This window comes from Arachis hypogaea, chromosome 17 (assembly GCF_003086295.3).
Source record: "Arachis hypogaea cultivar Tifrunner chromosome 17, arahy.Tifrunner.gnm2.J5K5, whole genome shotgun sequence".
NCBI classification, from domain to species: Eukaryota; Viridiplantae; Streptophyta; class Magnoliopsida; order Fabales; family Fabaceae; genus Arachis; species Arachis hypogaea.
The window spans coordinates 117440176-117466350 of NC_092052.1; the positions used below are offsets into that span (position 1 = coordinate 117440176).

A 26175-nucleotide genomic window follows, 5' to 3' on the forward strand; every position below is an offset into this window, starting at 1 on the left:
CAAGAGGTATTCGATCTTTTTACTCTATTAAAAAAAAGAAGAATATAATAAAAGAAAAACATAAAAAAGAGAAGAGAGACTCTCCATGTAATTTCAAATTATTTCTCCAAAAACCTCTCTAAGAACGAGGAATCAGAGAAGAAATTCAAATTAGAGTTACAAAAAAGAATAATTATCTATAGAAAAAAAATTAATTAAAAATTTGTATCAATACTCTTAAATTTCGTGTTCCTCATTATTTTTCGTAAAAAAATTGACATAAAAATAAAAAAATGTCACACTATATTCAATATTTATGTTTTTCTATCTAAATATTTTTTAAATATTTACTGTTTATGTTGCTATGTCATCCTATCCACAAAAATAACTCAGCTTGATATTCATGCAATTAGGGCTGGCAATGGGTAGGGTAGAGTAGGGTAGGGTTTGGAGCCTATCCTAACCCTATCCGCAGGTTTAAAATTTTATTAAAACTCTACCCTAAGGTTGAGAATCTTTCAACCCTAACCCTATCCGTATCTTAAAATTCTAAGCCCTATCCTACCCTACTCTACCCGCAAAAATATCAAATTTTTTCAAAGTAAATATAAAATTCAATTATTTCAAATTTTATACATATTAATAACATAAAAAATAAAAAAATAATGCTCTAATATTTTGAATTTTATACATATTAATAGCATTTCCGTTTTTTTTTTTTTTCTCTCTCTCTCTCTCTTTCTAATATTGGTTTCGGCCTTTTGGCGGTTTTAAATGAAGTCGCTGCTCCCAGGTTGGTGGAGAGCATACTGGGCTGCGAAAGGAGCGCTTAATGGGCTTTAAAGTTTGGGATACAGCCGTTGAAAATTTTGTATATAGAATCATCAGATTTTGACCATTGACACCAGAAGAAAAAACAAAATAGCTTAGGAAATGGAACCTCATAGCCGACAATATATAGGTAGACAGATGCAAAATGCAAATAGGATCTGAGAACAATGTCATGTCATGATAGTCTCTCATATGAATGTAGACCCACCTGACCAATATGCACATGTTATGGTCCATGCCCTGAAACAACACCACCCATTTTAGTTCTTTTACTCTTCATCAGTCTCTTTAACCCTCTTAGCTAGGTAGCTAGCTTGCACTGAATATGACATCAAACAAAGACGCTTGTCATCAATTCTTTGGACTGAAGCTAATGTCTCCTTCCTTCCAAAACACATGCATACATTTATCCCATTCCTTCACGACAGAAAATCTTTCCTACCAAATGTATATATCATGCAAGACTAGTAGTGAGAAGTACATTACATAGTTCAAAAATGGAAAGCTCTAATGGTTAGTACTAATTAAATTATTAAACATTTTTATTTAATTAACACTTGAGAAGAGTTAACTCTCTTGATGATTCATCCTGATGGTGTGTTGGCCTTCCAAGAGTGAATTCCAGATCAATAACGCCTTCTGAATCTGACGATAAATTGTTACAGTCCGAGCTCTCCTTCATCTTCAAGTAATTCGACAACCCTCCGTGATTATTCTGTCCACCCAATTTGTTAATATTATAAGCTACTTTGAATAAATATATATATATAGTACATACTTGCAGCAAAAAAATACAGCTAACATATTATTATGCAGCATGCTTATGGTTGGTCCACTTCTGATGAGTGTATGGGTGCCAACTTACCATGATTTCATTGCCATCTTGGAGACGAGAATACACGAAGCTGATATCGGGTTTTTGTCGAGTAATATTTGTATTTGTCTCTAGTAGTGGTGATTGACATGATGACCTGCTCATCAGTGTACAGAGTGAGAGATGAAATTAAGTATTGATGACAACGGAAGGAAGTAGGGTTAGCAGCCTATTTCAAATTCTCAATAATGGCTAGCAAAATAGTGGACTCAAATTCCGAATAAATTCGAGGGCAGAAACTCACTTGACAGTTGACACTTATAGCTTTTTTTTTTATTTAATTAATAATTAAAAATAGTTAGATAATTTGATGTATTTAATTAAATTATTATTTAATAATATTTAGATTTAATTTGAATAAATAATTTAATTAATTTTTTTTGAAAAGATAATTTAAACAATAAATACTTATATTAAAAGTAGTTTATAAATAATTTATTTTGTATTTGATTTTTTAATTCTAAAAGTATTTATTTTAAAAGAAATGTGATAAAAAAAAATTTTATTATAAAAAAAGTCATTTTTTTTAACTTCTCTATAAGTGTTTAAATAATTTCTTAAAGATCTACGATTTAATTTTAAAAATTATACTAAATATTAATACTATTTTTTTTATAAGTCAAACATTTTAAAAAATAATTTTTAAAACTTTTCAAACCACCCATAATGATTATCTTTAATAAATGAATTATGAATATATAATTTTGACATTTAAAAACGGGTGACATCACATTCATAAGAGAAATTAAAATCTTTTAGTTAGTAATGAGTATTAGGGAGAGGAAACAAAATTTATGTCTCTACATAAACGTCAAATTCTCTATCATTCCCGATACCTGTAGATAGCAATAAGGTCTGCCCATCCTTTTTCAGTTAACTATATTACGTCAATTAACCATTTGATCTTTTCTTCTTTTTCAAGTTTATACGAACACATTGATATTTGCACCTACCCAATGCCGGACTTTGTGTTGTGCATTTGTGCTTCGTGTTAAAGAGAAAAGTATACATTGAACGCACATTTTAATTTAAATACTCCTATATTTTAAGAAATATTTATATAGAGTAAAACTCAATGATGTACGTATCAAACATTATTAAATGCTACGTTCATATATTTTATATTCAGAGATAGACGAGAAATTAAAATGGAATAGTTTGTGATGAAATGACCTTTGGGATTGTTGCAGTTGCACCAGTGGGTGTTGGAGAAGGCCTCTCTGAGCATGCAGATGATCCACAACGACCTCTTGCCTTTGCTGCTCGAACCCCATATCTACCTTGTGACCATTACCTGTAATATTATAATATATATTATTCATCATCCGTACATAACTATAGAGCCATTGTTCTTCTTTTATCAGACACAACATACAACAGCTAGCGCCTCAATAATCCACATGATTAATTAGATTTTATTAAAAAGCTATTAGTTCAGTCCCAACCAAACTTTTGTTTTTATCGGGGGAAGAAAACGGTACTATATATTATTAAAGCATCTCATGATATATATGTAGAGCGAGTTTCTGTCACACTCACACTCGATCCAATCACTAAAGTGTTGAAACAAAGAGAATAATATATAATAGCAACAGATAGAAAGAGATGAAAAATGAGAGGGAATCATCGACATCTCCAAGATTATTATTATTATTATTATTACCTGGGACTTTGTCAGTGCTCTTCACTGTTCTATACATCTGCATGGATGAGAACACTGAGATGAATAATAGAAGAAAAGTCCACCAGCCTAAGATTATTATGCATTATTTACCCCTCTCTAGCTAGAGATAGATACCCTTTGTCCCCTTACTGTTGGTACTTGTTCCGAAGCTACTAAGAAATTTCATTCATTATTTATTGTATTCTTGTCTGATTTGGAAAATATCATCAACAACACTTGAAGATTGGAGAGGAGAGAATAACTAATAACACACCTGCAAGTGACTCTTGACGTGAGCTAGAGTTAGATCCTTAACATTCATTAACTCTAACACTGACTTCGGAGTTGCCCCTGCACAGCTCACAACACAACCCTAAATTAATTATTGCGAATAAACAAAGAAATTAATTAAACTAATTAATATTTACATACTTTCATGACCGCCAAGAAGCTGAACAGCATGAACAAAATGAGCATGGAGTGTGGTAGTCCATCTCATTCTGGGAGCTCTCATGCTTCTTCTCCCGCCACCATTTCGTTTGAAATCGGAGCGGCAATGGATTTGAGGTTGGTGAGGATGATGATTGAAGTAGTTTCTTGAGAGCCCTTGCATTGGATACTGATGGAGATGATGATAATGATGATGATGATTCAAGTTTGATGCAGGTCCAGACCCTAATGTCAATGTCGGTTGTGGAACAGTGTGGGTGTGGTGAAAGAAGCAATTATTATTATTATTATTATTATCATGGCTTGCATCGCTTCCACTACTACCTGAATCAGAGATTGAGGAGCACATATCTTTGAATGTTCCTTTGGCAGAAAGGAAAGGAGGGCTAATGTTTAAGGAGAGGTCTGGCTCCGCCAATAACGCGGATGAAGAAAAGCTTTGCATTTGAATTGGCATTGCTGTGTAAGGAGGAGGAGTAGTAGCTTTCATGGTAGCAGTAGTAGAGAGATCTTCTGATGATGTGGATCAGAACTAAACACGAGAATGGGAAAGAATATAAGAGTTTGATTCGAATTTGAAAAGGATCTATAAGTGACGAAGTATTATATTACATATGCGGTTGCATCAGGGCGTAGTAGTTGTCACTAGTCAGAGTCAAAGTTGAAAGATGGCAGTGAAAGAAAGAAAAAAGAAGAAAGAAAGATGAGAGGGGTTTATTGGGGAGGGTGATTTGAAGTGAAAAGGGAAAGTATAGTTATTTATGGAAGCTGAGGACACAGAGAAGGAGAAGGAGAAGGAGGAGGTTGCAGACTCAGGTTCCTTTCTTAACCCATCATCATCATCATCTGCATCTGCATAAATATAATGGTACTACTACTACAACAACAACAACAATAATAATAATAATACAGGTAACTTTCATCTTATTTCATTATTATTTCTCTAAAACAATAATATTGAGGGTGCAGCGATATAATGGTGGTTGTGTCAGGAATGGTTGGAATTCGAGAGCAAAAACAAAACGGCAACTGTTCAGTGGAATATTGGAACGGCAATTTGAGTTCCTCTCTCCATCCCATTGCAATTCCCCTCCTACTACTATTTTAATACCGTTAACTTTTTTATTCCTTCCTCTCATTTAATTACTACATATAAACCAAGATTCACAGGCAAACAAAAGTGAAAAATTATTATCTTTTATATTATAAAAAAATTATGAAAAAAATGTATAAAAAATGTCCAAGTATCGTTTATCAAATTAACACACATGTTTTACAATCCGATCCAAATAACGTACACACGTATTTGATTGTGTGTAAACAACATACTCCAATATTCTCCCTCTCCATGTTGAAAGTGAAAAAAGGAGTATGCAGCTGTATGGCTAGTTCACTACCACATTCGTCGGCGTCAAGGCGGCAGGATATCACGTGACTTGCATTGTTCTCTTCTCATGTGCCATGGGCTTCTCAACTCTCAACACACAAACAAAAAGATAATATGTATGATGGGGTCCTAGCTATTTGTACTAACTTAACTGCTTCCTTTAATTTCTTTTATTATGATAGATATTTCAATCATAATGTCTTTTAAATAAACATCACATTAAGAATTATTAAATGGATATATTTAGTCAAATATATTTATTTAAATATATTATAAATAATATTTAATTTGTTTTTTAATTTAAATGTAAATTTTAATTTAATTTTTAAAATTTTAATTGTCTTTATTTAGCCTCTAAATTTTGCAAACATAACTCATATTAGTCCCTGACATAATTTTTAACATAAAGACGTCAACGGAACACTTACATAGACAGTCAGATGTCACACTGAACTTTGTAAAACGACATTATTTTAGTTTTGGTACTCAAATAACTCTAAAATTATATCGTGAGTAGTGTTTATTAAAATTTTTTATCCCAAAACAAATGATATGATATCTTTTTTAAGCTATTTAAACGTCAATTTCAAAACTATATCATTTTACAGGTTTTAGTGTAGTATCTAAATGTCTATATCAATACTCTATTTTATATGTCAAAAATTATTTCAAAAACTAATATAAATTATATTTATTAAATTTATAAATTAAAAAAAGATAATTAAAATTTTAAAGATTAAATTAAAATTTAAGTATATATTCAGACATCAAATTAAATATTAACTATTCTTTTTAACAGTTCGCAATGTGATCTTTTCTTAAAAATATCATCATACTCCCGATGCCATGTTTAATTAATTAAGATGACACTATCTTAATAAACTTCTTAAATAATTTCACAACCCGCGGTCAGCGCCTCGTGCGCTCTAGATTCTCCGGGAAAAGCAATCTCTGCTTTTCTATAGTACTGATGCTTACATTATTTTAATTTGTTTATTGGGTGGGGTGGCTGCCTTATATATACAAAAACAAAATACAAAATATGCTCCATAGTTGAATTTTACCATGTTGTCAAATGCTTTAATTTGGCCATGTCCCATATTCCATGTGTTTGTCTGTCCTATAATTAACGACAATAGGAATGAACCTTACCCACCACCACTACTCATGCTTCTTGATCCATACGGAATTAATTAAGTTTTATAGCTACCCCTTCTTGTAAATGCAGTTTCTCACGGAACTAAATAAATCATAGGGTATTATCAAACAAGAATAATAAAGGTTAGTATGTTTTTCCAGTCTAGAAAACTATAAACGTTGTCTATATAGAAGGTGGTACGTAGCGTTTTAACATGTTGATGCTAACCTAACTAAACCTAAATGGATCGGAATTTACGGTAAAATTAAAAGTAGTGTCTCAGAAATAATTAATTAATTAATTGATTAGGAGAATGAGGTGCGGCAATTAGCATGCAGAAGCTGCAGGTCATCTCAAGCAAGAACAGAGACATATGAGCTGTTAATAATCTACAGGGAACAGGGATGATTATTAATTATTCAGAGAGTAATTTTGACTAGCGAGTTCAACTTATATTTTATTTATTTTCGTCCAAGTAATAAGCAGATGCGAATTAATCTTTAATTTAGCGAAACATAAGGAGAGAACTCGAGATTTGAGCAGCGATTCACCTTTGATGTCAATCTTGATAGCAATTGTCTATATTATAATATGATTTTTCTGGAGTACATATTGTATTATTATAGCATAGTAATTAACTTAATTGGAAGAATAATAAGTTCCCGCATGTTATTCGCGAGATCGGAATACACACAAGCATATGTCGCTGCATCGAAATCTGAGGTATTTCAGCTTTTCCTGTCGTAGCTTAAGCTAGCTAGGTTGAGTAATTATCAAACAAACGACAAAAAAGAAAGTAAGGAATCTCCGAAATCAGCGTCGTTTTATAATTTAGGGTGATGCGCTAATGCACGACATTACATGCTTGCATTTGTGGTAATAATCACTCCATAATTACATTGTAATTAAGTACCGACGGAAGTAATAATCGCTACTGTATGTACATGCAGGGAGAAGGAGTTGTTTTGCACTTTTGCTACTTCAACCAATAATTGAAAGCCTTCAATAGCTTTATGAGGATCTCCTTTTGAAAAGTATGGCAGCTTTTAGGCAAGACCTCTATGAACATTCAAGCAAGAAAGGAAAGAATGCTTGCAGATCAAGCAATGACAGAGAAAGAAAGAAGTGTGTGTGAGAGAAAACTGAAAAACTAAATTAGTTGATGAATGATTGATTAGTTGCAGTACAATAGAGTGTCTCTATTTATAGTAGTTGTAGTAGTTATCTGTTATAACTAATTGCAACCTCAATACATTATATTGCATGTCATTCAAGATTAATCATGGGATAATAATGTGCTCATCAGTGCCGCTAAAGTTCAAAGTTTAAGTTGCTACTCACATTTAATTTATGCACCCTTCTTTTCAAAGTTGTTAGAAAATAATCAAAATATGATTATAATCTGGGAAGTGGGAAGCATTTCACATATATCATGGTATTAGGTGAAAATTATTAATTTTAATTATATATATTTTATAATTAAGATTAATGGTTAAAACTAATTCTAACCATTGAAACTAATCCTATTTATAACAAAAAAATTTCTAAATTATTTGGTATAATATTATATTTAAACTAAGACTCTAAATAATCTTATACTTGAAGTAAATTTGACACCAAACGTAAGTTATCTTAACTATCAAATTTATTGATCCTTTTTTAATAATATTTTTTTGCGTACATTTTATCTCCGATTCCAACTATTAAACTCTTTTCGACGTTGACTATTGAGTTCTTTCCAACTTCAGCGGTGTCAAATTTTTGACACAACAGTAACATATCTAATTAACACGTTAATTTTGAATGAAGATATGATCTATTTTCAGCTTCAAATTAACCAAAGTATAAGTAGAGTTTGTTTTTATATTTGCATATCAGTTACAACTAATTAATAGCCATAACTCTTGGACGGGAAAATGGGCAGAGCTGAAGGAGGTCAAATTAAATAACTGCAGGTAGTCAGAGACTCCGAGTCAGAGAGCATAGCTAAATCAAAACGACCTAAAATTACTAACATAGTACTATTCCTAGCTACTAACTATTTAAAATTCCCTGTGCTTAATTGACAAAGATATTACAGTAGTAGACAGTATGTACTACTATATCTCCTACTTTGAAACTTGTGAAGTTTCAAACAAATTAAATCACAGTATTTTTCTTATCATCCTTCAATAATATTGTATTCCCAAGAAATTCAACGGGACTATATCATGCCTCCATTTATGGGTAATGAGATTAACGACATATACTTCTTTAGTGTTAGTCTTACTCTGATCTTACACAAATTTCTTGATTTAATAATAACTATTGGACCACCGATTTTAATTCATTGAAAACAAATGCTAGTAGGTACCTTAGTACTATGCTGGTACACACTAGGCCACAACTAATAGCTAGTGAGGTCCATGCATTTCAGGGGAGGATAAATGATTTCCCTGCAATTATATTGTGGCTAGAACGTTTCATCTACTGGTGCAGTCATCGTGTTGTGTCAGGGTTGAGTTTCAGGAAGAAAATCTCAAAATCATGTGCCTGTAATAAGTTTTTGTGGGAAATCTCTCTCTGTCCGAAACCAATTGGAAAATTACATACAGAAAAATATACTCCGCGACCAATAAAATTTATTGTTTTTCATCAATAATTAGTTATCAATATTTAAAAATGTAAACTAAAAATATGTTATTGAATTGTTAAATTAAGAATTTGACTAATCACTACAAATAATAGCCAAAAACAATCAATTTTATCGACTTTCTTATATTATTGTCTTTTATTTGATGTTAATTATTGGTCCATTATCCATTAATTTATACAACCTAGCAATTTATCTCGTTCATGGTACTCTAATTTGCTACTAGAGTTCTCTAGTCGTATTAATGATTTCGTGTAGCCTATGAATAAATTCAACATAATTGGTGTTTATATTAGTACATATCTCTTTAATTTTTAACTTCACATAAATTTATGGAGTGTTTTCCAAAATCGCCAACACAATAAAGGTGATAAGTTTGTGTGAAATTGAAGGAGGTGTAAATAATAGAAAAAGAGTTCTAATAGCTAGACAACAAGGGAAGCGAACAATGTAAATAATGAATTATACTCCATACCCAGTAGCGAAGCTAGACTATTTATCAGGGGGGCAATATATTTTTTAATTTTTTATTTTAACAAAAAAAATTAAAAATAATTTTATATATAATTTTAATTAAAAATAATAACTAAAACTTAAAATTTATTTTTTATAAGATAACTGATCATAAACATATTGTATATTAAAATAATTAAATACAAATATCTCAAAACTAATTTTAAATAATGTAAATATAAGTTGTTACATACTTATTTTTAGAATCTTCAAATACTATTCAATTCGTGTTTAAATGTTTCTTGCAAAATTATTAAAAAAATGTATTATGCTTCAACTTTCATGTAAATAATTTAAATCACAACCATAACTTATGCAATAAAAAAATTAGTAACAATATTATTAGAGCTGAAATAAATTAAAATTTACAACTTACATAGACAATTGAGTTCGACGTTTTTTCCTTGATTCAAAGTCATCTATTATTGAATCTGTACTGAAAGTAGCTGCAATTTCTTTCTCAATGTAAATGACTAAATTATCTGCAAGAAATTCGTCTGCCATTTTACTCCGAAACCTTGTTTTAACAATTTTCATTGCTGAGAAAGCTCTTTCTGTTGTTGTTATAGATATTGAAAGAGTCAAGACATTGCGAATCAGTCTATCAACCAAATGATAAGTTTTTTATTTTTCTGTTTCTTTCAATCTTTGACATAACTCAGAAAGTGTCCCAACATCTTTTACATGGTTCGGTATATCAAATGCATAATGTTGTAATTGAGCATTCAAAAGAATCCTTTCTTGATCAGAAAAATCTGAAAGATAAAACTTTTCAGCTAACTTGCATATATTCTGAATATTAAACAACTTAAAATTGTCTTTAGGGTCCAAAGCAGTACTTAAAGTCAAAAGCTCCATGGTTTCCTCATTGAATCTACTATTTAACTCTTGAATTTGAGAGTTAATTGCTGCCAAAAACACATCTACTCAATAATGATGCTCGATTGTTATCTTTGGTTGACGAGATCGACCTCTTCCAACCGTGTATTGTGTACTCATATCAGGGATGTCAATTTCATGTTTCTCACAAAACTTCTTAACAATCTCAAGTAAATTGCACCAACCATTATCCCTCAATTTTTGAAGAAGTAGTTTTGATGTGAAAACAACATGCATTGCATTTAAAATATCTTGAGATTTTTGTTGTAATGCTTGGTACAAAATATTAGTAATCCCCATAATTTTCTTCCTCAAATGTAAAGAAAAAACAAATTCAAACGAGGATAGCACTTTGTTGACACCATAAGCCTCACCTTTTTTAGCAGAAGTTGTACCATCATCAATAATGTTATTAAGAACGGTATGAGTAGTTGCAAACATTCTTATCAAGCTACAAACAGAATGAAAGTGAGAACTCCATCTTGTATCTCCAGCTCTTTGTAAAGTGCCCATTTAGTTTGCACCTTGACCTGTTTCTAACTCATCATTGGCAATCAATTTTGCATTTTCAATTTCTTGAGCTTCTTGTAGTTGATCATGTCGTTTGTAAGATGCACTAACAATATTGACAATAGCAGTCAATTGTGTGAAAAACTCATGAATTTGAAGTACTTTCCTTGAAGCAGCCACCAATGCTAATTGCAATCTATGAGCAAAATAATGGACATAATATGCTTGTCGACAATCATTGAGAAATAAAGCTTGTAAACCATTCCATTCCCCTCTCATATTGCTAGCACCATCATACCCCTGACCTCGAATATTTTCAATTTGGAGATTATAAATAGAAAGCAAAGACACCAACTCTTTTTTCAAAATCAAGGCATTAGTATCACTGACATGTACAAGATCAAAGAAGCGTTCACGAACAAAACCATCCACATCAACAAATCTCAAAACAATAGCCATTTGCTCTTTTTTAGATTCATCACGAGCTTCGTCAATGATAATACAAAATTTGGCATCTCCAATATCCTTTCTAATTGAGTTTCTTACCATTGTAGCAAGAACATGTAGAATTTCTTTCTGAACATCACTTGAAGTATATTTAGTAAATATAGGAGCATTTTCCAAAACAAGCTTCTGAATACTACTATTGTAAGAACCCAAAAACTTTAACAATTCAATAAAGTTACCTCGATTATTTGAACTCGAGCTTTCATCATGGCCTCTAAAGCGCAACCTTGAAAAGTCAACCATCTAATACAATCAATAGATGCTCCAAGTCTACGCCAATTATTCTCAATTTCCTCTAATGTTTGTTGTTTCATAAGTGTATCAACATGTTGTAATTGTTTCATCAAATCATCACATGATTTCGTTGCCTATGATGGAACGAATTGGGGCCTTTGCCAATGTGATTCAAAAGAGGACAATCTTTTCCACTATTTACCTTCTTCCAATTCCTGAAGCCGTTTTCAATGAAAGCATTTGAACCTGTATTGATTGAAGATTTCATAGCAAATATGTAGCATGGTAAACAATATACAGCATCATCTTCAATAGAATACTCTAACCATGAAGGATATAATTCAAACCAAGAAGCTTGAAAACGACGAGGATGACTTGTATCGCTCGAGAATGGATACTTATCAAATATTGGTTGATTTGGTCCAGCTTTAAGATAAGCTCGACGAATTTCATCTCTTTTACTTGGATGAAACTTCCAAATCATTGGTCGAATTCCTGGATCTCTTACCAAATGACATACTTCCATTTGTTCAGGATTAAGTCGTGGGCGCTTTGACTTTGAACTATCTTGTTGTGAGGAGCTAAAGTATTCATGTTTGATGCCTCAAGTATTGAAGAGGTTGGTGTTGATGTAACAACATTAGAAACATTTTCACTCTTCTGACTAGTCTTTTTGAAAAAAGTATCTATTGTTTTCATCTTGCTCATGATTCAACTAAATTCCTACAATTAAGAATTTACATAGATAATAAGATAAACATTATGCAACTTAACTAAACTCAATTTATTTTATTTTTTGCAAATCAATAATATCAATGTCACAAACAATTAATAATGAGAAAAAAAAGTTAAAAACAATACAAGGATAATATTATAATTACATAATTATCATCTTCAAGTTTTTTTCAAAAATCTAAATTATTATTATAATATTATAAACTAGATAAATAAATAAATATATATATTATTCATAAAAATAAATAAAATAAATAACTTACAAAAGAAAGAAGAATGAAAGATGATAATGGAAGACCAAAGACTACTTGCTATCTTCTAAGTTGTAATGATAATGGAAATATGGAGTGATATTTTGTTTTCTGATTGGAAGAAGAGGGAAGAATGGAAAAAGTGATTTGTTGACTTCTTGTTATTGCCTTTTCAGATTCTTCACTTCTAATATGGATTAGGGCTTTTTTTTTTCAACTAAGCATATGACACACTATCCATAATGCAAATAACACACTACTTTTCCATCCATTTCTTGAATGGAATTACGAACAACATATATTTTCTAAAGGGGGAGGCCTACTTTCTTTTTGGGCCACTCTTTAAATATTTTTATTCTTGTAAACAAATTTGGGGGGGGGGGGAGGGTCATTGCCTCCCCTGGAATATACGAAACTTCTCCCCTGTCCACACCCACTAAAACAAAAAACATTACACCCTATTTATCCATCACAATTCTAGTCTTTCACCTTTTACATTTCTCTCCTTTTATCGGAGCCACTTCACTCCCCCTTCTCTATCGTGCTGTCATGGTAACACCCTACCACACAGAGCTTTACACTTAAACCATAAAATAGAGTTGATGTGGTATTACGACCCCTAAAATAAAATATATACATAGTAATAGTTGAAAGAAATTCATAACGAGGAGTCTTGAAGAAAAGCTGAAGCAAAACTGCAAAAATAAAAGCGCATTGCTCACAAAAACAGAACGTCGGGTAAGAGCAAGGTAAGGTTCATATACATAATAAGCAGAATATCAAAGGTACAAAATATCAAGCTCCAGGCTCGACCTACGAAGCCAAGACCAGCTAGAGAATATCATATACATATATATACATCCCAAATCAACTTAAAATACATGAAACAAGCTTCTATTTCTCCATGAAGCCTCTAGGAGGAACAAAAGTAAAGCATATACAGAGGAGAAGTATATATATATATATATATATATATATATATATATATATATATATATATATATATATATATATATATATATATATATATATCAAAATATCAAAATATAGCATCCCAACTTTGCTTGCAACATGAAACTCCAGACACTTAGCTAGGTACCTCTCAACCTGCATCTGAAAGCAACAATATAGGTATGGAATGAGAATCGGGATTTCTCAGCTTGGTAAATGTGCCAATGTACATAATATATAAGGTCCCAGAAAAGCCAAAGGCAATCCTAAAACTCTGACACTCAAATTAAACTTAAAAGAATAAGCTAAACTAGACTTTAGGTAAACTATCTAAGGTTTCAAGTTATAAATCTAATTCTAACTTAATCCTTCACTCCCTACTTTTTCCAGCCTCTGAAACACCGATGGAACTACCCTCGTCACTCCTCCACCCGACAAGAGATCTCTCAATTGCATAAACATACAATACAGATAAAGAAAGCACAGATAGAATGCAGTTACAGCAGGTAGAACATATAGCAAGTAAACATAATTAATCAAATAGACAAACCTAAGTAATGCACACTCAAACAAAACAAACAAATGCATATGATGTATGCCTGCCCTATGGTTGATGATATCATTTGTCGGTTATATAGCCAAACCCGACATGTCCGATAGCTAACCCTTGACAGTCCATTCGTGCGCGCATCCCCAAGAGTCTATGCATATAATTCTCAATCATTCAATTTTCTCATCTCTTTGGGAGAATTTTTGGGGAGTTAAAGTGCCCGGCCACATCTTGCGACTTAGGGTCAACAAAGTATCGAGTCTTAACCTGGAGCGAGTGGTGGCTAGCCACTGCATCTACCTAGAAAAACTCATATCTCAGATAATAGAAGTGCAATAAGCCATATAGTCATTCAGATTCTTTTAATCATTATCATTACGGCCGTCATTCATCACATATTCGGCATTTCAGCACTTTTCAAGCATAAATCATTACTTCCAATCTCTTTCTTCACTGCCAAGTAACTCCTTTTCTAAGTTCACCTACTTCACTATAGTTAAAAACTAAATTTGGGACTTTAGAAGGTAACTATAGAGGTTTAGAAACTATGAAACATGTTCAAATGACAAAAATACACTTTTTCCAAAACATGAGTTCTGCATACGCATGCCATGTTTCGCGTGCTCGGAGGTGTCATTTGCCATTCTTGCGTACGCGACCCTTGTCCGCGTACGCGAGCCTGTAAATTCTCCCATTCTGCTTATGCATGCACGCGCCTGCGTACGCGAGACGTTTGGGCAGATCCCAGTGTCTGTGACACGTGTGTGTTCGCGTACGCATGCCCAGTGAAAGTAGTAAAAAGCTGTTAAGTTCTGCAGAAATTACTTTTACACACCAAACTTCCGACGCACATAAATCTTTTGTTAAAAACCATTTTTAGTCTGTCCTTCAAATGGCATAAACTTCACGGACCCAATTTTTATTTAAAATAAGTTTGACATAGTTTGAGGGTCCGGAAGCCAAGTTATGACCCGCCGAAGTTGGTCAAAAATCAAGTTTTTATCAAAATCTCTAAACCTCTATTTTACCAATAACATCAATTCAACCCAAGGTTTTACACCCCAAAACAACATTAACCACAATTTCGTAGTCAATCAATACCTTCCTCAACATACTAATTCTTAATGTTTAATACTTCTACCCCAACAATCCTCCATCAAAATTATACAATTCATCATTCTCAAAATCATCATCAAAGGCTCAACATTTACAATAATATACAACTCAAAATCATCATTCTCATCAATCATCATCAAAAGTTCATGACAACTCAACATTTTTACCAAATATCACTAAACCTTATCAAGTTTACATAGTTCAACCTATCCTATGGTCATCTAACCTAAATTTTCAGGTTATATTATATATTATCTACAAAAAACCAAAATCATACCTTGGCCGATTCCTCCCTAAGCTCAAAACGTCACAGAATACACCGTTCCACAAATGTCAAAACTCTAAATATACACCAAATAGAAAAATCCAACCACCAACAATCAAACTCAAGCTTCCAATATTCACTCCCAAACCTCCAATTCCATCAATTTGCCTCCACAACACATAATTCAATCTAATACCATATAAATATCACTAAATCAGCATAGAGTTTACTATATCAATAATTTCACAAGGTTTAGAGGATCCTCACCTTACCAACAGAAGTTTGGGACAAGACCTAGCAAGTTCACAAAGCTAATTTGATCTTAAACACAAAAAATTAACAAAATCTCAAAACACTATGCTCAAAATTTCGAAATTAAGGGAGTGAGCATTTGGGTGAGAAATCGAGACTTACCTACCGAATTGTTCGGTGGGTTTTGTAGAGCTTGACATGGTAATCGCGTGGCCGCAAACGGTGCAGCGATCAAAGATCCGGATTGAGAGATAAGTGAGATTGAAATTGAAACAAGGGTTTGGAGCTTTCTTCTTCTCCCCCTTTTGATTTTCAGCGTGGAATGAAATGTTCTAAGGGAGAGAGAGCTGAGTTGGTGTTATATGGGTTGGGCCTTGGGCCTAATACATGCTCAGTCCAACCAGTTCGGTCCGTTGGCCCGATTTTGGGCCAAAATATTTAAAAGTAGTGCCGAAATTCGTATTTTTATTATTTCTATCTCTTTGGATTAATAACATTTAATTTTCTAACTTTTTTGATTAATAATTAATTTATTAACTAATTATTCATAAATTACGCGGGATTTACAGTCACCACGCACCTTATCGCCATCGTCACCGTTTGAAGAGGCAACGCGCTACACTGCCGATGCACCTTCTTCTTCCATGTGTCGTGCCGCCCTTGTGTTCCCTGCAACTGATGCCACCGCTGCATTTTCTTTTTCCCGGCGTCGCGCCCTGTGCTCTTGACGCCGCCACTGCACCTTCTTCTTCCATACGTCACGCCGCGACTGTGCTCCTCACAAACAACACCACCATTCGTCCTCTTGTCTCCTGCGTTGCGCCGAGCATTCCGAACGAAGAAGTTGGTCCTCTTCCTGCGTTCGGTCGCACTCTCTGGAAGCAACGCCACTGATCGTTCTGAACCCTTCCCTGTGTGGCGTTATTTGAGGAATCAACACAGCCGCTCGTCTGCCCCGTGGTGATAATGGATGTTTCTTTTCATATTTTTGGATGTTTCTTTAATGATAGATTGAATGTTTCTTTTATTTTAGGTGGGTGTTTATTTTTTTTAAATAGATGTATCTTTGATTTGATGTGGATAAATTTTTTAGATGGATATTTCTTTCAGGAGGGCGACGCGAGGACGGGGGGCGCGGTGCAATTGAGGACAACGATGCGAGGGAGGAAGAGACACTACTACATACTTGACTTTTTTTAAAATTTAAAAATTGTTACCAAATCATTTTAAAATGTTACCTATATATATTAGTAACATTTTAGCAAATGTTAAGTATACTCTATGTTACTAAAAATTTTTACTAACATTTTTCAAATATTTAATAACATTTAGTAAAAATATTAAAATAGATCTTCTATAGTAATACTATGAGAAACGTTACAATAGATCTTTCATGGTAACACTTAAAGAAATGTTACAATAGTTATTTTTCATAACATTTAGAAAAATATTGCAATAGATATTTTTTATAACACTTAAAAAAATGTTATAATAGATATTTTTTGTAACACTTAAAAAAATGTTACAAAAGATGTTTGTTAACAATAAGAAAAATATTATAATAGATCTTTAGTAATATTTTTTGTAATATTTTATTTTATATTATACACAATATAAATATACTAAAATTAATTACTACATGATGAAATATTTCATTAAATTTACAAATTCATAAAATGAAATTTTATAGCCTCTTTCATTAATCAATAATTATTGTACAAGTTTGCTTCGTGATGCAAATAAAATGAGAAAAGAAAAAAAAATACTTATAGCACTTAAACTCTATGAACATTCCATACAAAAAAGAAAACAAAAAGTGATACACAGTACATAAAAATTTTGGTCTTTACACTAATCCTTGAAAAATATGTTTATCAACATGTCTTAGTTCACTCTTCATTCAATATCAACATACAAATCACAAAATAAAACAATGAAAAAAATTAATGAAAACTTGAAAACAAAAACTACGTGCCTACAGCAACTGCATATGCAAGCATCCTTACATTTGGGACAAATCCATTATTCTTGCTGCATCACTTCTTTTGCCTTCTCTCTAGTTTCCATATCTAATATAACACAACCAAAAATAGTTGTTACTCTATCTTTTTACTTTATACACTTTTAACTAATTATAAATGGAATAATTTTTTCATATTAAAACTAACTTATTTAAGAGACACTTGTGGCAAAATTTGATGACACAAGACTTTTCATTTTTCACATTCTTGCATATAGTAGCAAAGTATCTCATCTTTTGCCAACACTATCAAGATTGCAAAATAGTAATTAGTAAGACTTCTTGATCTGCGATGGTGTGGCATCTGGAAGCTATTAAGAAAGAACCAACCAAGCATTAGACACAATATATATCTCAATCATGCTTAATAAAAGATAGAAAGATAAAAAGGCACACATACACAAATAAGAAGTATTTTTGATAAATTTGAGTTTGAAGCTCGACAAGAACAGAACTTGCTTTCCTCTATGCAGACCCGTTTTCATGTGCAGAGCTTGTGTTATTTGTATTGTTGATTACCTCAACAAGAATTTATATGAATGTTGTAAGATATCAAAAGAAAAACAATGGTTATAAAGTATAGGCAAGATCAAGAAAGGTACAATCCAACATAAAATTATGTGAAGACTTACATCTTGGTCCATTTGTATATTGGCATCATCAAGTGTTTTGTCCATGTCATTCATCAAGGCATTCTTCTGGTGGGCATAGTAATTAGGCATGACAATTTTTCCCGGCGGGGTGGGTATCCGCGGGGATTTACCCGCCGGGAAACAGGTTTGAGGACCATTTTCTCCTCGCAGGGACGGGGGACGGGGACCCGTATAATAAACGGGGCGGGGGCAGAGATGGGAGTCCCCGCCCCGTGGGGACCCGTATAATCCCTGTTGCAGGAAATTACTTAAATGCCCTTCATATATATATATTAGTTTGTTTTTCTTCGGCCTTTGTAACCTTAAGCCGCCTCATTCCCTCTCAGTCTCACTCACCGATTCACTTCCTCTCTTCTTCGAAGAACCACAACCTCTCCAGTCCACATTTCCTCCATCGTTCGCTGCCCTCTAAACCCCTTTATCGTCGCGCTCCTCCTTCTCATTCCTTCCTCATCTCACCCTCAAGGTCACCGCAGGAATCGTCAGTTCGTCGCGCGCCGCCTAAGACGCCCCTGCCAAGGAGAACATCTTCACGGGAGGGTCGCCGTCTTCACGAGAGCGTTCCTTTCTCTGTCGCAGCAGTGAGCATCAAAGTTCATCTTCTTTTGGATTTATTCTTTTATTCTATTTCTCCATGTTCAATGATCTTTTTCCTTAAAAAAACTTTCATTAGTTTCTAGGTCATTATAAAATTCATAGACTCTGTTTTGGTTAATAGGTTCAATTTTACACCCCCTTTTGGAGAAAATGGCAATGATTGATAAAAAAGATAACCAATTCCTAAAGGAATGCATTCTTGTTGTTGATGACGATCGAACATGTCTTATGGTTTTGAAGATTTTGCTCCAAAAATGGCATTATTAGGGTTCAGCTTCTTCTGATCTAATTCTTCTATATTACCAAATTTTATTTTGCTGAATTCTTTTTTATGTTATTGTTTTATATATATATATATAAACATAATATATACTGGTACTAGCTAGATTATTGTTCGATGTAAGTTAATTTAATTTGAATCTATATGTTATTTTGTTTTTGGTTTTTCATGTAACAAATTTTATCATAAGTTTTTGTTTGATGTGCATAATCTTTCAATTTCAAGTTTGTGCTCATTTGAAGTTATTATCGATGAAGCAAAGCAAATTCTCATATAAGATAAGAAAGATCTGCTTATTATTCAATTAACTAAATTGGTTTTGGTAGTGAAATTTTTTTCAATTTTTTATTTTTGTAAGAATCTGTGGAGATCCGCAGAGACCCCGAACCCCGGCGGATACGGGGCCCCCGTTACCCGTCGCGGGGATGGGGCGGGGACGGGGACAGGTTATGGAGGCGGGGGGCGGGGGGCATGTCCCCGCCCCCATGAAGACCCGTTGCCATCCCTAATAGTAATCCCAAATACATACCTACAATAGAGATAAACTACTTTTACTATATGCCAAAGAGGGTGAAAAATGTTTTAAGAAGTTTTGAATTTCAAGAGGGGATCATAAGTCTTTACTTGGTCTAATGGAAGATCAAATATGTCACAAGCTTTTCTGTGAGGCTGTCCAATGGTTTCTTGCCCAAAATTTCTCTACTATAAGATAGATAAATCATGAATAAACCAAACTATAGTTGCAAAGAAACAACAAGAGATGTAAAAATTTTCTGATCAATTATCATTATTTCTCTAATATTATATCTTCTTACTTATTCTTATGCTGGTATGATCATTTCTTGGCAACATGAGTAATTGAAGCCGTAAAAGATACACCTCTACTGCCAGTTTTGTTTGAAAAAGACTTGCACTGATACCTAGTTGATCAAAAAGCAAAAACAAAGTCAGGAAGCTCACATTAAAGACTAGATAAAGGTTTAGTGACCTTGTAGCATTCAAGTTTGTAACTATTTGCAAACTTCCACAATAAACCAATAAAATAAAATAGCAAAAGAAAGAGCATAAATGATAACCAGGAACTTTTTCAAATTTTAGATTAACTAAAGATGATATGTTTACTAAGCAAGCTAGCTTACCATGTAATAAGTTGGTTCCAAACTTCTTAAGGAAGTTTCTTTTCTTTTTTTTTCCTCTAAGTTGCATGAGGAACACTTTTTTGACATCACGAGCAAAAAACGGTGATCTCGGAAGTTAAGTTCAACTTCAAGTCAGATGAATATCCGGAGATCCGGAGTGAAATAGAAAAAAGAGGTTAGGGAGTGCTCTGTAATCCACACATTGAGGTGGGACAGCTGAAGATTCAAGAATTTTATGGCAATGTATGGATTACATACAAGGATATTGTCCGCGGAGTGAATGAGAAGAACTACCGCACTTATGTGAGAGGAAAGGTCCTTGATTTTAGCCCGAAGAGCGTCAGGAAAACCTTGCAATTGCCACCTCTGAACCCATATGTGCACGACTATAGTGAGAGGATGAGTAGGGATAGGAGGTATGATCAAGTGCTCAAAGATATTTGACTCTCCGGTGCACAGTGGAGAATAGGAGCAGATGGCCATCCGAATCAACTGGAGCGGAGTGACCTCAAGCCGATTGCTAGAGGATGGCTGGAGTTCATCCAATGCTCCATTATTCCAACAAACAACTGCTCTGAGTGCACTACTGACAGAGCCATCATGATTCATTGCATCATAATAGGACATGAGGTGGATGTGGGTGCAGTCATTCCCCAACAGCTTTATCACATCCCCTTCAACGCTAACACACATGCTAAGTTGGCGTTCCTCCACCTCATTCACTGCCTTTGCGAAGCTTCAATGGTCAACTTGGAGAACGATTTTTCCATTCCCATTGAGAGGCTGATCTCCAAGAAGATTATGGAACAGACAAGAGAGTATGCAAGGGTTCCGAGAAGAGGACAAGCCAGAGAAGAAGCTCAGCAAGCTCCTCCACCACCTCTCATGCCTCAAGGGCACTACTTTCTACCTCAGGAGTATTGGCAGCAGCTGACCTCCTTCCTTGAGCAGATGAGGGTCACCCAAGATAGCCACGGTATCCTCCTTCATCAGATTGTGGCAGAGTAATAGAGTCAGCGCCATGAGCTTTTCCAAGTGAGACAAGATATAGGGCGACTGAGAGGACCACGTGGAGCATAGCCTGAGGAGGGAGATGGCCACCATGATGACTAAAGTGGTTGAGTTCTCTTTCATTCTTATTTCCTTTTTTGTATTGCTTATGTTATTTTCGTGTTTTCTATTTTCTGGTATTTACTGTTTAGTGCATGACTCCTAATTTTCTATTTTCTTTAGTTTTAGTCTGCTTTTAGTTTTATGTTTTTATATTTTTCAAATGATGCCTCGTGTAATGTCCTCAAGAAGTATTTAAAAAAAAAAGAAAGAGAAAAGTAATGTTTTATGTTAGAAGTTGAGTTTAATTTATAATTGTTTTGTCACGTTACATGTGGTGGTATACATAAGGTTTAATTACTCTATTAGTCCCTATAGTTTTGCGAAATTTTTAATTAGGTCCCTGTACTTTTTTTTTAATTGAGTCCTTGCACCAATTTTTTTTAATTGGGTCCTTACACTTTTTTTTTCCTTTTATTTGGTCCCTGCACTAATTTTTTTTAGTTGGGTCCCTATAAAATTAAGCCAATTACTACCAAGAGGGACCTAATTGAAAAAAAAATTGGTGCAAGGACCCAATTAAAAGGAAAAAAGTATAGGGACCTAATTGAAAATTTCGTGAAACTATAGGGACCAATAGAGTAATTAAACCTATATATAATTGTGATCGTGATTGCATTAAGAGAATGATATATGAATTTCCTTGAACAAGAGGAATGTTGATTTTTAAGGAACATAAATTTAGAAAAGTGTTATGACACCTCCAAAAATGAGCAAAAGATTGATCCTTGAATCAAAAGAATTGACAAGAAAAAAAAACAAGAACGAAAGAGAAAAAGAAATAGCAAGAAAAAGAAAAAATGATGACGAAAAGATAAAAAAAAAAAGCCAAGTTGCAAAGTTCTGAGTATCAATGGCTGAGATCCAAATATGTGCCTGTGGTGTCTATTGTCCAAGGACGACTTGGGTGATTAGATCTGAGGGGTGCTTCAGCACCTGATAACTTGGACCAACTGGTTCGGGATTATCGATTGAAAATCTGTTACACAAGCTACCTTGAGACAAGACATTTAGCAGTCCAAAGAGACTTTGGGCATCGATATTTGGGATCAAGATTTCAGTTATATGCTTGTGGTGCAACCGTGTCAAGGAGAGGCTTGAGTAACTAGATCTGCGGGGGTGCCTTATCACCTGGTAACTTGTATCAACTGATCCGAAATTACCAATCAAACGCTCACAATCAAAAGCCACCTTGAGACGTGGAGCATTTAGAGTTGTCAACGAAAAAGTTCTCTCTAAGTTTAAAAAAAAGGAATTCAAGGATCAATCAGGGCTTAATGAGAGTGAGATTTCATAACACCATCCGGGTTCTAGTTCTTTCAAGGCGTTGACATTCCCAATATTTCAAGGAACAGTGAAAAGTAAGGAAACATTCATGATCACAATGTTGCCAAACCCCACTCATGGGACAAGCATAAGCTTCAAGGGAACTCTGACTTCTAATCAAACCCACTTTAGTTTTCTAGTGTTCAAGTTGCTTGAGGACAAGTAACACTTTAAATTTGGTGTTGTGATGTGTGAGCATCATTAATGTCTTTTCTATATGATTTATAGAGTATTCTGTTGATTCGTTAAAGGATTTGAATGAACTTTCCCTAGTAGATGCTACTTTGAGTTGTTGTTGCATTCTATTAATTACAGGTAGCATTCGGGTGAAATTTAGCAGAGTTAAAAAAGAAGAGGAACAAGAGAAGACGTTGCTGTCACTTTGGCGCTAAATGCCACCTTATCGGCGTTTAGCGCCGGAACTTTAGAACTACAATTTCAATTCTGGACACGTGGCACTAAACGCCACGAGTTGGGGTTTAGAGACGAGGGCCTCATAAAGTGTGCAAAGTTTTCTGGATAGTTGGCGCTAAGCGCCACCTCACCGGCGTTAGCACCGAGGCCATTGATTCACGTGCAAGGTTACTGTATGGGTGGCGCTAAACACCCACTCAGCGGCATTTAGCGCCAAGGGCGTGAATTAGAATGGAGACCACACGCGTGCAACAAATCAACGAAATGCTTGGATGTTTGATTTTTTTTTAATCAAAACACAATTAGAAAAGATTTGTTAGGTTTTAATTTAAGTTTTAAATCAATTACAATTAGGACTTTAAATAGGATAGAGATTCGCTCCCGCAGGGGACTTCTCTTCTCCTAATTTTTCACATTCGGCAATTTACAGTTTTTACTCCTAAATTTTTCTCTGCACCATGAGCTACTAAACCTCTATTGTTAAAGTTAGGAGCTCTATTTACTTTGATGGATTAATAATTATTTGTTCTTCTACTCTTGATTAATGCATTGATTTATGTTTAAGAATTGGTTTCGTCCTTCATCCCATAGATTAGTGTGTATTGGAAAATAACTCTGATCTAAATTGAATTCTTTTGAGTTTTGGAAAAGTTACATCACTAGAATTAAAGCTTGAAACCCTTTCTCACAAATCTTTAATTGTCTAAATTTAATGTGATATGTGACATATAATTGCATCACTTTGGGTTCTTAGGGTTTGTGTGGCTTATAAATCGGAATTTGAACTTTACCCTCTAATTCAATTGATTGATCAAGGAATTGACGATTAGTTGGGTTAGAGGAGATTGAATTGCCTAAGATTAGGAATTCAATCGCCTAGGATTTGCCATAAACTCAATCTTTGCATGATCGAGGTAGTTAACATTGAATATTAACCCGGATATTTAAACATCTCTAAAACCTTAACTCTATTCTCATACCGTTTTCTCAACCATTCACTGCATGCTTTTTCTTAATTTACTGTCTTTAATGTTATTTGATACCCAAAACTCTCATTTTAACTTGTCTAACTAGAACAATTAATCAATGATTGCTTGCTTAGTCCATTAATCCTCGTGGGATCGATACTCACTCACCTGAGTTTATTACTTGGTACGACCCGATGCACTTGCTAGTAAGTTGTGATTTGAAATTCCGCACCACATGCTCATCAACTTTTTAGTATTCAGTCTATACCCAATATCCATCCTTGAACCCATTACGATAAAAGTGCAAGATTATATCTAAAGTCCCTAGCTAATGGACACCTAGATACCCTTGAGACCTATAAGGTTTTATATTGAACATATATGCAACAAACTGATCAATCCCTTTAAAGAACTCAGATTTTATTCCCCATGTTGTCTGTTATCCCTGTCATACATCTACAAACAATGACTTATAATTATTTTGCTACAAACAACCTAGAATTCAACAAACAATATAATTTAATATTAATTTTTTTTGAAATTTCAACAGAAATTTTAACTATAGTTAGCAACTTTCACCAAATGTAATTTTTAACTTTTACATACCAAACATATCTTTGAACAATTTTAACAAAATTTAGCATAATGTTTTCTTAATTCAGATATCTCTACCAACAAATTGTCAGTTTTCACAGTTTAAACAATGACAAGCATATATTAAAACAAACAGCCACCATATTTTTTTAAATTCTGTTGAAATTTTGACAGAGTTTTACCTATAATCAACTACCTTCACAAAGTGTAATTTTTAATTTTTATAAACCAAATATGTCTTTAAACAATTATAATGAAAATTTGGTGGAATTTCTCCTTAATATAATAATAGAGAAACCCTTGGGAGTCAGCAAATTTTAGTATTTTTTACTATTATTTAGTCAACACAAACACTAAATTATCTTGAACAAATAAATTTTACTAATCATGTGTGCAAACTTTGAAAAAATATGGGTGCAAACTGTATTGATTCATGTGTTCAAAATTCTAGTAAATATAGATATAAATTATATGCTTCTTTGTGTGCAAAACATCTATAAAATACAAATTATTATTGGCTAAATACTGATAAAAAATGATAATATTTGTTGGTCAGATAATATTTCCCATACTAATATTATAATTGGCACGCATATAGTCGCATCTATGGTATTCTCACCAACCACTATGCTAGCTCCTTTGACGGCCTAAGGAATTACCAACCTAACGGAATATCTGGACTGTTGTTTTCGAATCGTACATCGTGGAGGAGACGCCTCTGCTGTTATGTTGAACCTGCAGCAGAAGAAAAGCAACGGTGACGGTAAGTGACACTGGAACTAGAAATAGTTGTGTTTTGAAATCAGCAAAAATGGTGCATGAATGTGTTCGTCTTTTCTTGTTTTGAACTATTCCAGTGGCCTATCAAGATGATCCCATGCTGGTTCCCACCCTTTCTCCACCCAACACCTACCAAGCTGTCGTCAATGGCGACACCTTTGACCGATTGGACGATGGCCACCACCTCTCTCTCTCTCTCTCTCTCTCTCTCTCTCTCTCTCTCTCTCTCTCTCTCTCTCTCTCTCTCTCTCTCTCTCTCTCTCTCTCCCTCCCTCCCTCCCTCCCTCCCTCCCTCCCTCCCTCTCTCTCTCTCTTATTTAGAAATTTTCAGTTTATGTATCTATGTAATGCGAAATGTTGAAACTTTTTTAGCAGGCTTTAGCATAGTTGGCAAGGCACCGGATTGTGATTGGAGTTTGTGACGGACCTATGCTCGCAAAGAAGCAGGTTAGACCTTTTTTTTTCATTTTACATATATCATAATATTACTCTCGCTCAAATTGATTAGCTTCTTTCTCTGTGCTGAGAAGAGAAAGTAAATTTTTTGTTTATTTGTGTCAATGTCTAAAATTGGATT

The 26175-nt window shown here is 33.8% G+C and overlaps 3 protein-coding genes across 3 annotated transcripts; all 3 read right to left on the reverse strand.

The window, feature by feature from the left end:
- Positions 1–1009: 1009 nt before the first annotated feature.
- On the reverse strand, positions 1010–4636 carry LOC112762560 (probable transcription factor KAN4). Its single transcript, XM_025808433.3, has 6 exons — positions 3780–4636; positions 3622–3698; positions 3348–3384; positions 2858–2978; positions 1676–1781; positions 1010–1525 (listed from the first exon to the last, which is right to left on the reverse strand). Exons 1-6 carry the CDS (start codon positions 4285–4287, stop codon positions 1361–1363), a joined length of 1014 nt encoding a protein of 337 aa, XP_025664218.1. The 5' UTR covers positions 4288–4636; the 3' UTR covers positions 1010–1360.
- Positions 4637–10394: 5758 nt separating this feature from the next.
- Positions 10395–10859, reverse strand: LOC140180695 (uncharacterized). The gene has a single exon (XM_072221973.1). The coding sequence runs from the start codon at positions 10857–10859 to the stop codon at positions 10395–10397; it is 465 nt and encodes a 154-aa protein (XP_072078074.1).
- Positions 10860–12123, reverse strand: LOC112763727 (uncharacterized). The gene is made up of 3 exons (XM_025809324.1): positions 11800–12123; positions 11543–11731; positions 10860–11432 (listed from the first exon to the last, which is right to left on the reverse strand). The coding sequence occupies exons 1-3, from the start codon at positions 12121–12123 to the stop codon at positions 10860–10862; spliced, it is 1086 nt and encodes a 361-aa protein (XP_025665109.1).
- Between the last annotated feature and the right edge of the window lie 14052 nt (positions 12124–26175).